General features: G+C 37.6%; 1 protein-coding gene across 1 annotated transcript in view; it reads right to left on the bottom strand.

Moving 5' to 3' along the window:
• Window positions 1–1,795: 1,795 nt before the first annotated feature.
• Window positions 1,796–13,778, bottom strand: part of LOC111146661 (cadherin 17) — a 107,529-nt gene continuing 95,546 nt past the window's right edge. The window contains exons 15-18 of the mRNA XM_022502306.1: window positions 9,991–10,230; window positions 5,159–5,275; window positions 4,942–5,055; window positions 1,796–2,679 (exon numbers count right to left, since the gene is read on the bottom strand). Of these exons, the coding sequence (XP_022358014.1) occupies window positions 2,579–2,679; window positions 4,942–5,055; window positions 5,159–5,275; window positions 9,991–10,230 (572 nt within the window). The 3' untranslated portion in view covers window positions 1,796–2,578. The remainder of the gene's footprint in view (window positions 2,680–4,941; window positions 5,056–5,158; window positions 5,276–9,990; window positions 10,231–13,778) is intronic.

Here is a 13,778-nt window from a genome sequence, read left to right as displayed (position 1 = left end):
CAACTAGAATTCTAGAAGTTTTAGTGAGATAAAATGCCTATCTCTAATGCTGGAAGAATAAGGAAACGGGATTTGGCTCTACCCAGACAATACAGGTAGGTGAGGGGTGGAGGAAATGTTTCCCAGTAGAAATAGAACTACTTGAACCAGAGGAGAAAATGGATCCTCGCCAAACAGGGTTGTTGTATTATTGAAATAATTGTATTCAGTTGTATTACTGAAATAATGTTACTGAAATTTTCTCCTCACAGCATGGAAGTTTGGATGAGGTAATGGCCTGGTCTCCAGCAGGAAATCAGAGAAGGTTTCCCAAAGGGACCAGTATTTAATCTGGTCTTTAAGACCTTAAGAATGGGTAAGATCTGGTTGTGGAAGAGAAAGAATGTTGAGAGAAAGGGCCCATCCCAGGGGGAAAAAATAGTAAGAAAAATATGAATACTAATCAATGATTTTAGATGAGAAGGTTCCGTGTGATCAGCCCATTATTAGGTGGTACAAGCTGGTCTAGAGAGAACAACACTGAATTGAGGCAGGATAGACCCCTGAACCTACCCCAGCAGACTTGCCTTGGGACTACTTTGGTCTTTCAATAATGATAATAGGATTTCTTAAAAATAAGCAGGGCAAGCAATGATGCATTTTTATGTGCCATAAATGTCACATCTTTGTCAAAAACACACAAGTAGGGACGCCAGAGTGGCTGAGTCAGTTGGGTGTCCAACTCTTGTTTTCAGCTCAGGTCATGATCTCAGGGTCCCAAAATTGAGTCCATTTGTCAGGTTCCATGCTCAGCAGGAAGTCTACTTGGTATTCTCTCTCTCTCTCTTTCCCTCCCCTGGCCCCTCCCCTGCTTGCCCATGTATTCTCTTTCTCTCTCTCAAACAAATAAATCTTGGGGCACCTGAGTGGCTCAGTCAGTTGGGTATCTGCCTTTGACTCAGGTCATGATCTTGGGGTCCTAAGATCAAGCCCCACATCAGGCTCCCTGCTCAGCAGGGAGTCTGCTTCTCCCTCTCCTTCTGCTCCTCCCTCCACTTGTGTTCTCTCTCTCTCTCTTTCTCTCTCAAATAAATAAATAAAATCTTTTTTTAAAATAAATATTTTAAAAAGAAAACCACACAAGCAAAATACCAATAAAAGTTACTAAGAGAGACTGTTCTTTGGGTTGGGGTATAATTTGTGAAGTAAATTTTGCTTTTGGTGCTCTTGGATTTTTGTTTTATTTGTCTTTTAATGTACAGTGTGACAATGGAGAACCTTACCCATTATGAAACTTTCAATGAGCCTCATGTGAAAAAATAGGTAGAAGAGTCTGAAGCACAAGATATTACACAAGAAAGCAATACTGTGATCTTAAGAGTTTGGATATTTTCTTTTGTTTTACTTTCCTGCCTATAAAAATATAATAGATATCCACAAAAAGGATTTTTTATGAAAAATAGAACCTATGGCCTGCTTCAGCTGCCATTATAAGAGCACCTTTTCAGATACAAGTTCTTTTTCAGAAAATTCTTGAAAATTCTGAATGGTTTTGTAATGTTGAATGTTTTCAAGGATCAAAGCATGAGCCAGACAATGGTTCCAGACCTAAATATCCTTCCAAATGCCTAAGGTTCTCTTATTCAACCTGAATGGTCCTGAAAGCAGTGAATTTTTATTTTATTGTAGATGCCTCCTTACAGACCAGCTCTATATGGGAGGCGATTCTGATCAAGATTAAGTAACCATTGTTATTAACCAGATCCTCCCTCAAGAAATGCAAAGAAGCAGGAAAGCAGAGCCAAAGACCCCAAGAAACAAAACCACAGTCAACATTTATTCTTGATTTTTGTCACTACTTCTTCTGTTAAATATACAGCAACCAATCTTTATTAACATACACGTAAGGAAAACATGTGCAGAATATAAGCATGGTAGGTAATAAGTAAATCTGGTCAGGGGTTGGTTTCTGCACCAAAATTTGTGAAAGTGGGCCTGTGTGGCCTGTGGTAGGTTTTTGCCATTTCCAAGTGGGAGAACCTTAAATGAAGAGTGATACAAGCTATAGTGAGCTAAAGAACGCTAATAACACAAAGAGTTTCTATTCACATCAAAGAACAAGGTTCCCATTTTGTTTTTTTCCTACAACTTCACTTTGTTCTTTTCTCCAACAAATGTTTTAAAATTAGTGCAATACCAAGAGACATGAGGAAGGAGACACAGGACGAAATTAGGAAAGTATAAATGGAATCCAGGAAGTTCTGTGGTGGATGACTGATAAATCTTGATAAGGAGAAAATGAACAAAATATTTCATCAGTCCATCTCCCCCTAAAGGGAAAAAACACGTACATTTTTTTGTTTTGGATAAATAGCTAAAGCTTTTGCAGAGGGGAAAGTGTCATGGGAAAATGGGAAATGTCTCTAATGTCTATAGCACACAGAATATTAAAGAGTAATAAAATATTAAAGAGCAAGAGGGTATATCTGTAAAAAATTGTAATGCATATGTTGCATAAAAAAAAGTAAAATTACAGGATTAAATGGTTGTGTTATTGAAATAGCACTCAATATATAAACTCAAGCATTCCTTTTCAAATTCAGTTTTTCAGAGGTTGGGCTTCAGATGCCTGAGCACTTTCGACATTATCTTTGCCTCCATTCTTCTTTATTCGGATAAACACAACTGCTAAAATTATACCTAAAAGAGAAAACACAGGGTCAAAGAGATGGAATCTTAAAATGTCCTATCACATTCATTTATAAAGTAGTACTCTTGTAGGAAAAAATGACTCATATGACTTCATTTCTTTTTGTGTTTCAACAAAGTTTTGTCGTCCTGGTGAAAAAGGCATTCTAGGCATTGGCTTTCTTGGATTCATAAGTTTATCATTTGTCTTATTGTAAGTATGTATCAACTCCCAAATCACATCTAAGCTGTTGGCTCTTACTGGGTCTTTACCAAGGAATATAGGACCTAATGCATACTGAAGACAAAGTGTGTAAGCATCTGATAGAGTTCCTGACCTTTTGACATATTCAATAAAGTCCATTCCAGTCCTTCCTCTTCTCTAGAGGAAAGAGTCCATCAGAACAACCAGAAAGCTGTTCTCTGACCTGTTTGCCTACCTAAAGCTTAGGTGTGTCCACACCAGATACCACGTTATCTTTGGGGCCTTCCTCATGGCTCCAGTTCTAGTAGACTCCCTAACCTTTCTGGTTTTTCTTATCTCTGAACTCCTACAAAATTACGTTGTGCATTTTAGCACTAACTCTGTATTATAAACCAGAGTTTATGGAACCAATATGGAAAATACTGGTTTTTTCAACAGAAAATATGGAAAGGGAGATGTTTTATGGAACCAATATGGAAACCAATATGGAAAAGGGGAGTTGTTTTAAGGAAATTAACCTGGCAGTAAATTTACAGGAGGGATCATGGCAGAAGAAACTGGATGCTCAGAGACTAATGAAGAATCTTGCACTGAGGGGTGCCTGGGTGGCTCAGTCAGTTAAGCATCTGTCTTTGGCTGAGGTCATGACCTCCAGGTCTTGGGATCAAGCCCCATGTTGTGCTTCCCACCCAGCAGGGAGTCTACTTCTGCCCCTCTCCCCATTTGTGCTCTTCTTCTGTCTCTCTCTCTCAAATGAATAAATAAAATCTTTAAAAAAAAATTTTTTTTAAAAGAATCTTCCACTTATCCCAACCCTATTTGGAAAAAGTAAGGTATGAAACTGTAAGATCCTATTACTTCTATTTTTAGATATCCCCAGACTCATTCAATTTTTAACGTGTGGCAAAATTATGAGATTAAACTGTCATGGGAGAAAATTATTTGGTGCATAAACTCAAAAATCCTTTTAAGATGGGAGGATAGACAGAGGAAGAAAAGGCATAGAAGCCAGAAGGGAGCTTGGTAAATGAGTCATAACTCAAAAGTCCAGCTCAATTAGTATGAAAGGTGTTTACCAGCCTGTGATCAGGAAGGAAAGATGATCCCTGTGCACACGTGAGGATGGGTTGTGGCTATGTCACATTGCTCTTTCCCTGTCACAATAATGAGGAATTTGGATGGAATGGTATAAGGAAATGAGATCTCCTTTAGACCGGTGAATCGGAATCCAATGTAACAGATTGGGTCATGACTGAAAAGACCAGATGCCAGGGAAAAAAATGAAGAATTCTTAGAAGAATCCCAGCCCTCCTTTTAAAAGTGAAAGGATGTAAACTGGTATAAACCCCTTCAGTCAAGTGGATCCGACATGATGAAGATCTATCCCTAATATTTAACTTACGGTGAGGACAACAGCTGAAAGAGGACAATTACCACAGTAAGCTCTGAACTCCTCACAAAAAAAGAAGATGGCTAGAAATGGGGAATCTGATGCCTAGTCTGGCCAGGGGGCCAAGGCAGAGTAAGGCCTGTGAGAAGCTAGAATTGTTCTGGAGTAATAAAGAATCAGAATCTACAGTCATGAAAATATGCAAAGGGAAATTCTGTAACATTTCAGGTATGTGAGCATCTCCACTGGAAGGCTGATTCCACCTAGTCCAACAATGGCAGACTAGACTGCGAGTTCTGTGAATGTAGAATCTGGTATGTCTTGCCCATCACTGTATCCCCCATATTGAGCATAGGGCCTGGCACATATCAGGGGCACCGATACTGCATTTCTTTCTCCTTCATCACAAAACCTTGGTAACTAGACCCAAAATATAACAATTTATGCTTTAAAGCCTCTTGTGTTATATCTCCCAAAGTAACCAACAAGTCAGTGATAAGTGTTGTACAAAGGCGCAGCTCTCAACTGGGAAAGTCTGATAGTTTGCTAGTGATCTCTATTCCTGGCTTTGCACAGATTGCCACTGAGCAGCCACCAGACAGGCCCTGAAGAGAGATCCTGAAGTAAGGGTTTCAAAGGCCCAGAGCATGAATCCTTGAATCTGAGAAATTATACTCACCAATAACCAAAAATGTAGTCAGGAGTATACCAACTGCCATGCCCACAGTGGGCATCCCAGAGTGGTGACCTGCTGGCAGGAAACAGCTTCCGTCCACACACTTGCAGAAAGTAACTGAAAAGCAGAATAGTATTCGGTGAAACACATTTTCAAGTAAACAGTTACAGAATTCCTTATCAAAGACAAGAATTCTCTCAATTCTTGGGAAAGTACCTACCTGGTAAAGAGACTACTCTTTCCAAGGGTGGCCGACCACCATCCTTGATGCGAATTGGGACGTTGTAAACTCTCTCTTCAAAGTTTGTGTGCTTGGTGGAAAGTTTGGCCTGTGTACCTGTCAGAATAGGGGAAAAAAATGAATGACATGAAAACACAACCTTGGAACCATCTATTAACAGGAATAAAGCTCATCTTTGCATACATAGTAAGGTTGACCAGGAAATGATTCGATATAAGTTTGAGTTAAACTACCCAAAGAATGACCACTCTATGTGTACCTTCCCTAATGTCAAACAGGATGCCAAAGCATCCTGTTATCTGATCATGATTTCTCTATAGAATGAATACTACTGAATATAGCTGGTTATCATTATTCCATATAGTGATGTTTTGTAAACTTAAACTGAGTTAAACACTGAATTAGAGAAAAAAAATTTGAAGAAATAATTGCTAATTGTTTTTCCAAATTTGATGAAAACTCTAAATTCTCAGATCGAAGAAGATTAGTAAATCCCAGGAAAAAGAAAAACAAACAAAACTACACTAAAGCACATAATAATCAAATTGCTTAAAACTAGTGGAAAAGAAAATCTTAAAGGGAAAAAAAGATACAATGCATTTAAGGGGAAAAGAAGAACAATGCAATCCAAAACACAGTAGAAAAAATATCTTTAAAGTATGAGAGACAAAAGTCCCAATAAATTTAAAAGTGTTTCAGTCAAATGTTCTCGGGTCACTATGAAATTAAGTTAGAAATCAATAATCAGAAAGATGTGGGAAATCCCCATATATTTGGAAACTGTATAATATGCTTCTTTTTTTTTTTTTTTGTAAGATTTTATTTATTTATTTATTTGACAGAGATCACAAGTAGGCAGAGAGGCAGGCAGAGAGAGAGGAGGAAGCAGGCTCCCTGCTGAGCAGAGAGCCCGATGTGGGGCTCAATCCCAGGATCCTGGGATCATGACCTGATCCAAAGGCAGAGGCTTTAACCCACTGAGCCACCCAGGCGCCCCTATAATACACTTCTAAATGACCCAGGGGTCACAGAAAAAATATAAAGGGAAGATAGAAAGAATTTTGAACTGAAAGAAAATGAAAACACAATACATCAAACCTTGTGGAACACAGCTAATGTGACACTAAGAGATAAATTTATTACACCAAATCTCCATGTTAACAAAGCAAAAATTTCCAAATTAATTGCCATAGCTTCCACTTAATAAAAATGGAACAAGAACAACAAATCAAATACAAAAGAAGAAGAATGGAGGACATAATAAAGAGCTGAGCACTGAAATACAAAACAAAAAATAGAGAAAAATATATGAAATCAAAAGCTTGTTCTTTGTGAATATCAATAAAATTAAATACCTCTAGCCAGATTGATCTGGGAAAAAAGACAATTTTTCAATATCAGAATGATGTGATGATATCACTACATATTCTGTAGATACTAAAAGAATAATAAAATAATATGGCAAATAACTGTGCCAATAAATTAGTCAAATCAAATGAAATAGGCAAATAATTTAAAAGATAAAAACTAACAAGTTCAACCAACAAGAGATCTATAACTTAAATAGCTCTGTATTTATTAAAGAAATTGAATTTTTAATTAAAACTTCCTATAAAGACGGCTCTAGATCCAGATGCATTTACAGGTAATTTTTTACTGAACCGTAAGAGAGAAATAAAAAACAATTTTATACAAATTCTTTCAGATAATTAAAGAAGTAGAATACTTCCTAAGTCATTCTCTGAGGGCAGCATTACTCTGATACCAAGACCATACGAAGACGTTACAAGGAAAGAAAAATATAGACCAATATTCCTCAAGAATACAGATAGAGAAATCCTTAAAATTTTAGCAAATCAAATCTAACAATATATAAAAATGCTAATATTTCACCACCAACTAAGCATTATACCAGGAAGGGATTGGTTTAAGAACCAAAAGTTCATTGATATAATTCACCAATCAAAAGACCCCCCCCCCCAAAAATCAACCACATAATCATCTCAATCGATGCAGAAGAGGTATGTGAAAATTTTAGCATCCATTCCCAGTTTAAAAAAGAAAAAGAAAACCTTCTCTGCAAGTTAGCAATAGAAGATAAATTCTTCAATCTAATAAAGGGCATGAACAAAAATGCTACAGTAAACATCATTCTAAATGGTCAAAGACTGAATGCTTTCTTCCCATATCAGGTACAAGCCAGGTTATTTCTACTTCACTACTTTCATTCAACAATCTGCTGATAGTTTTAGCCAGTAATAAAACAAGGTAAAGAAATAAAATGTATCCAGTTTGGAAAGGAAATTAAAATGTTACTATTCACAGACTACAGGATTACCCACCTAGAAAATCTATGGAGTCCTAAAAAAAGGGAGAGAGAGCACTACAAAGTGAGGTCATCAGTGTCATAGGATATAAGATCAATACACAAAAATCATCAATTATATTCCCATATCTTAGAATTGCTTAAAAATTAAAATCTTAGATACCATTTAGGATAGCATCAAAAATATGAGATGCTTAGCAGAAATTATGCAAGAACTATACACTGAAAATTAAAATACTTTGCTCAGAGAAATTAAGACCTAAATAAATGGAGTTATAGATATCATGTTCATGGGTTAGAAGATTCAGTTTTGTTAAGATGCCAATTCTCCCCCAAATTCAGCTACAGATTCACATGATCCCAAGTCACAATCTCCATAAGCTTTTTTGGTAGAAATTGATAAGATAAATTCTAAAATTTATATGGAATGCAAAAGACCTAGAATAGACGAAAAAAATATTGAAAAAGAACACAGTGGGAAAAAAATTACACTACCTGATTTCAAGTTTTATTCTAGTATAACAGTTATCAAAACAGTGTAGTATTATTAGTATAAAGATAGGCAAAGAGATCAGTGAAACAGGATAGTCCAGAAGTGGATCCATATATGTGCGGTCATTTGATCTTTGACAAAGCTGCCAAGACAATTCAATGTGAAAAGGATATTTTCAATAAATAGTGTCAGAACAATTAAATAGTCCTATTAAATACAATGAAAGTTGACCTTAACTGTATACCCCATACAAGAATTAACTTGAGTGATGCCTGGCTGGCTCAGCAGCTAAACATCTGAGTCTTGATTTCAGCTCAGATCATGATCTCAGGGTCCTGAGATCCAGCCCCATGGTGGGCTCTAAGCTCAGTGGGGAGTCTGCTTGAGATTCTCTCTTTCTCTCTCCCTCTGCGTTCCCTCACCCCTAAATCTATTTTTTAAAAATTAACTTGAAATGAACCATGGGCCTAAATGTAAAAGCTGACATTGTAAAACCTTTAGAGGAAAAAATTAGAAAATTTTAGTAACCTTGGGTTAGGCAAAAATTTCTTAAATAATACACCAAAAAAGTCACAAATTACATAAAATTTAAAAATAAAAAACTCAGACACCATAAAAATTTTTAAATTTGTTCTTCAAAAGACATTCTTACAAAATGAAAATGCAAGCCATATCCTGTAAGGAAGTATCTGTTAACATATTATTGGACAAAGAATTTGTACCTCGACTATAGAAAGAATGCTTGGAGTCAACAATGGAAACTGAGCAGCCAAATTTTTCAAATGGGAACAAAATTTGACCAGACACTTCACCAGGGAAAATACATGGATGGCAAATAAGCCCATGGAAAGATGCTCCACACCGTTAGTCTTTAGGGAAACATAAATTAAAACCATAAGAAATGCTACTGCACTCCCAATAGAATGCCTAAAATACAAAAGACTACACATCTCAAGTGTTGGGGAGAACGTGAGCAACTAGACTTCTCATGCACCCATGGGAATGGAGAATGTTTCAAACTAGAAAACAATTTGCCATTTTCTTAAAAATTTAACCAAGCAGCTACCATATGGCCCAACCATTCCACTGCTAGGGATTCAACCAAGAAAAATGAAAGGGTATGCTCTTACAATATTCTTGTTCACAAATCCTTATAGCAGCTTTACTTGATGCTGGGTGAAAATAGCCAGACAAAAAAAAGAGTACATACTGTATTGCAGTATTTAAATAAAATTCTTGAAAATGCAAACTAGGGGCGCCTGGGTGGCTCAGTGGGTTAAGCCGCTGCCTTCGGCTCGGGTCATGATCTCGGAGTCCTGGGATCAAGCCCCATATCGGGCTTTCTGCTCAGCAGGGAGCCTGCTTCCTCCTCTCTCTCTGCCTGCCTCTCTGCCTGCTTGTGATCTCTCTCTGTCAAATAAATAAATAAAATCTTTAAAAAAAAAAAAAAAGAAAATGCAAACTAATCTAATAGTGACAGATAGTAGATTAGTGGTTACCTGGGGATGAGGGATGGAGGATGGGCAGGGTGGGGTAGAAAATGGGATTTACAACTGGTGCATGAAAAGTCTTGGAGGGCCGTGAAAGTGTTCTTATCCTTATTGTGCTGATGGCTTCAATGATGGCAACATTTATCAATTTTTATAAAATTGTATGCTGTCAGTATGGGCTGTTTATTGATGACAATTGTATTTCAATGAAGCTGTTTTCCCAGCTGCCATTGGAAATTTTGCAAATGCTTTTCAAATTATCCAATCATCCAATTGTCCAACGTACACTATGGGGGATGGGGTGTGCTAATCTTTCTCCCTCCGAAGCCCAGGGTTTTCTTCCCTCTGATGAGCTCTTCTCTACAAGTTTTCAGAGCATGAACTTCCTGCCTGTAGCCTGGTAGAAAGCTCTGTGTTGAGTGGCTGCAAGCACACCAAGGCAAAGAAAAACTAATTTTAATCATAGATCAGTGTTTTGTTCATTGTACTTTTGACAACTCACCATTGATTTTGGAAACTACCCAGTTGTTTCGTGAAAATTCACTGTCAAGGGAAAATGTAAACTGTGGACCCAGAAATGACTGCTGGTCATCATCGGTGGCCTCGAAAATGACACTTCCGATTGTTTGGAGGGGATGGCACAGAAACAAGCCTGCGTTGTCCTTGGCTAGCCGAGGGGGGTTGTCATTCACATCGGAGAGGGTCAGGTGGAAACTGGCTATGGAGCTCAGGTAGGAGCCACCTAAGGAAGTGAGAGATTGAAACATGGTATCAGGTCTCTCATTTTCCTCTTAAGGGGAAAAAAATACTTCCTTTTCTTAAAAACATACACACACAGTTCAAACAGTTGGGTTTATTGAGGTAGTAGAAAGATAACAAGCTTTCAGAATCAGACCTGGTTTCATTTCCTGCTTAAAAAGTCTCAGTGATAAGAATAATAACTAAGACTTATGTGCTAATTTTTTTTATTTTTTATTTAAATTCAAGTTAGTTAACAGATAGTGTAATATTGGTTTCAGGAGTAGAATTTAGTGATATATCAGTTACATATAACACCCAGTGCTCATCCCAGCGAGTGCCCTTTTAATGCCCAACACCCATTTAGCCCATCCGACCCCCACCTTCCCTCCAACAACCCTGTTTTTTTCCTATAGTTAAGAGCGTCTTATGGTTTGCCTCCCTCTCTGTTTTAAACTTAGTTTTTCCTTCCCTTCCCCTATGTTCATCTGTTTTGTTTCTTAAATTCTACATATGAGGAAAATCATGACATATGTCTTTGACTAACTTATTTTGCTTAGCATAATACCCTCTAGTTCCAACCATGTTGTTACAAATGGCAAGATTTCATTCTTTTTGATGGCTGCGTGATATTCCATCGTATATATATACCACGTCTTCTTTATCCATTCATCTGTTGATGGACATCTGGACTCTTTCCATAATTTCACTATTGTTGACAATGCTGCTATAAGCATTAGGGAGCATGTGTCCCTTTGAATCAGCATTTCTATATCTTTTGGATAAATACTTAGTAGTGTAATTACTGGGTCTATTTTTAACTTTTTGAGGAACCTCCATATTGTTTTCCAGAGTGGCTGCACCAGTTTGCATTCTCACCAACAGTACAAAAAGTTTCCCCTTTCCCAGCATCTTCACCAATACCTGTTCTTTTCTGAGTTGTTCATCTTAGCCATTCTGACAGGTGTGAGGTGATACCTCATTGTAGTTTTGATTTGTATTTTCCTGATGATGAGTGATATTGAATGTCTTTTCATGTGTCTGTTAGTCATTTGTGTGTCTTCTTTTGGAGAATGTCTATTCATGTCTTCTGCCCATTTCTTAACTGGATTATTTATTTTTGGGGTGCGTGTGTCCCTTAGAATCAGCACTTGTGAATCCTTTGGTTAAATACCTAGTAGTGCAATTGTAATTGATTTTGATGAGTTCATTACAGATTCTGGATACTAGCCCTTTATCCAATATGTCATTTGCAAGTACCTTCACCCATTCTATAGGCTGCCTTTTAGTTTTGTTGATGTTTCCTTCACTGTGCAGAAGCTTTTTATCTTGATGAAGTCCTGATAGTTCATTTTTGCTTTTCTTTCCCTTGCCTCCAGAGATGTGTCTAGTAAGAAGTTGCTTCAGTGAAAGTCAAAGAGGTTGTTGCCTATGTTCCCCTTTAGGATTTTGATGGTTTCCTGTCTCACATTTAAATCTTTCATCCATCTTGAATTTATCTTTCTGTATGGTGTAAGAAAGTGGTCCAGCTTCATTTTTCTGCATGTGGCTGTCCAGTTTTCCCAGGACCATTTCTTTAAAAGACTGTCTTCTTTCCATTGGATATTCTTTCCTGCTTTGTCAAGATTAGTTGATAATAGAGTTGAGGGTCCATTTCTGGGTTCTCTATTCTGTTCCATTGATCTATGTATCTGTTTTTGTGCCAGTACCATACTGTCTTGATGACTAGAGTTTTGTAATAGAGCTTGAAATACAGAATCACAATGCCTCCAGTTTTGTTTTGTTTTTTTTTTCAGGATTGCTCTGGCTATTTGAGGTCTTTTGTGGTTCCATACAAATTTTAAGATTGTTTGTTCTAGCTCTGTGAAAAAATACTAGTGGTATTTTGATCAGAATTGCATTGAATGTATAGCTTGCTTTGGGTATACATTACTTCAAAACAACTCCAATGTGCATTTACTGAAGACAAGACTGAGGTTCAAAGAAGTTGTGTGACTTGCCCAAGATCACACAGCAGTAGAGAGGTCTCCACCCCAGGAAGTATGACTCTAGAGCCCACAATTTCTACTCAACACTGATCTAGGCATGTTTGTTAAGTTTTCTACACATCATTTTTTCAGCTATATAATATGTGACTTTGTTAGGACCCCACATGTACTGTTTGTTGAAAATAGTGAAGGGCTGCACAAATGTTATTTACTATGATATAGCAGTGAAAGATTAAAACTTTGTAGCCTTAACAGTTGGTAGCTTTGTGATCGTGAGCAAGTTACTGAACTTCTCAGTGCCTTGATTTCCTCATCCATAAGATATGGTCAAGAATAGCACCTACCCGTAGTGTTGTATGAGGATTAAGCTATTACACTAAGTGCTTAAAACCGGGGCTGCCAGTGCAGTGTAAACACAGACTCTTCTCACTCTCCCTGACATCAGTCACAGAGACCAGTTCCACAGTTTCTGACCCCATCTTGCTTTAATTTCAATGAACCTCATCCTCTTGCTTTGCTTTTCAACTATCTTCCCTAGCCCTGACCACACTTAACCAAAGGAGGAAAAGCCACTGTGCTCTTGAAGTCTTTTCATCTATCAGCATCATTTCAGAGCCAACAAAGGGAAACAGGGCTTTGGATCCTGGTTTTGATTCATGGAACTTCTAAAATGTGAGCGGTCTCTAGGACACATCCAAAGTGAAGTGTTGATCCCCAGTATGTTGTAGTGGAATGCGTGGCATAAAGCCTCAGCCAGAAACTTCCTACTGATTAATTGGGAGCTTTTAAATCAAGAGTTCAATGTATACAATGTGATAGGGGAATGTGCTTTTCTGGAAACAAGCAAGGGAGAGAGCAAGTCCCCCACCCGCCTCACCAAGGCATGTCTGCTTGCACACAACTGTTCCAAATTTGGCACAGACTTCAGCATTTCTACCCTCATTGGCTTAACTTGACTGTGGCACTTTTGTTTTTCTTAATCCTTTCACAGGCAGGACCATTTTTATGATTCCCATCCACTGGAATGTTCCCCTTTCACCCCCCAATCCTGAGCCTCACATTTGGAAGTTTATTTTTTTGGTCTAAAACTGTATTTATTTAGTCCTAATTTGTTCCATTCTCATTTTTTGGTAAACCAGGCAAATATATTTGCTATTTAATTAGAGGCTTCAACCAGCATAAAATCAACAGAATTTCTATGCTAAGTTGGAAAATTCCATTTAAGTGCAAAGAACCCTTATGTTTTAATCACCAGCCTTATCACTGGGAGGCATACTATTCCTATGGGTGTATGTTTATTTTAATTATTCAAGTTCCCTGAAATGCCACATTCAAAGTCAAGGGGGAATATATATCACCACAACTGGATTAAATGGGATGAAAAGATTATACAGGATGATTCAAACATCCTTGGCTTGTCTATGGAATAATCTTTCCTTTCAAAAGCTCACCCAATTTCAGCAAAACAGAGATACCCAGGGCTACCCAAGCCTAGTGAATCAGACTCTCCAGAGATGATCTCCTCGTATCTGATTGAACAAGCTCCCAAGTGATTCCAGCACAT

Source organism: Enhydra lutris, unplaced genomic scaffold (genome assembly GCF_002288905.1).
Source record: "Enhydra lutris kenyoni isolate GAN:26980312 unplaced genomic scaffold, ASM228890v2 scaffoldscaffold14, whole genome shotgun sequence".
NCBI classification, from domain to species: domain Eukaryota; kingdom Metazoa; phylum Chordata; class Mammalia; order Carnivora; family Mustelidae; genus Enhydra; species Enhydra lutris.
The sequence above is the reverse complement of the archived record's forward strand: the minus strand, read 5'-3'. Positions and strand labels throughout refer to the sequence as shown.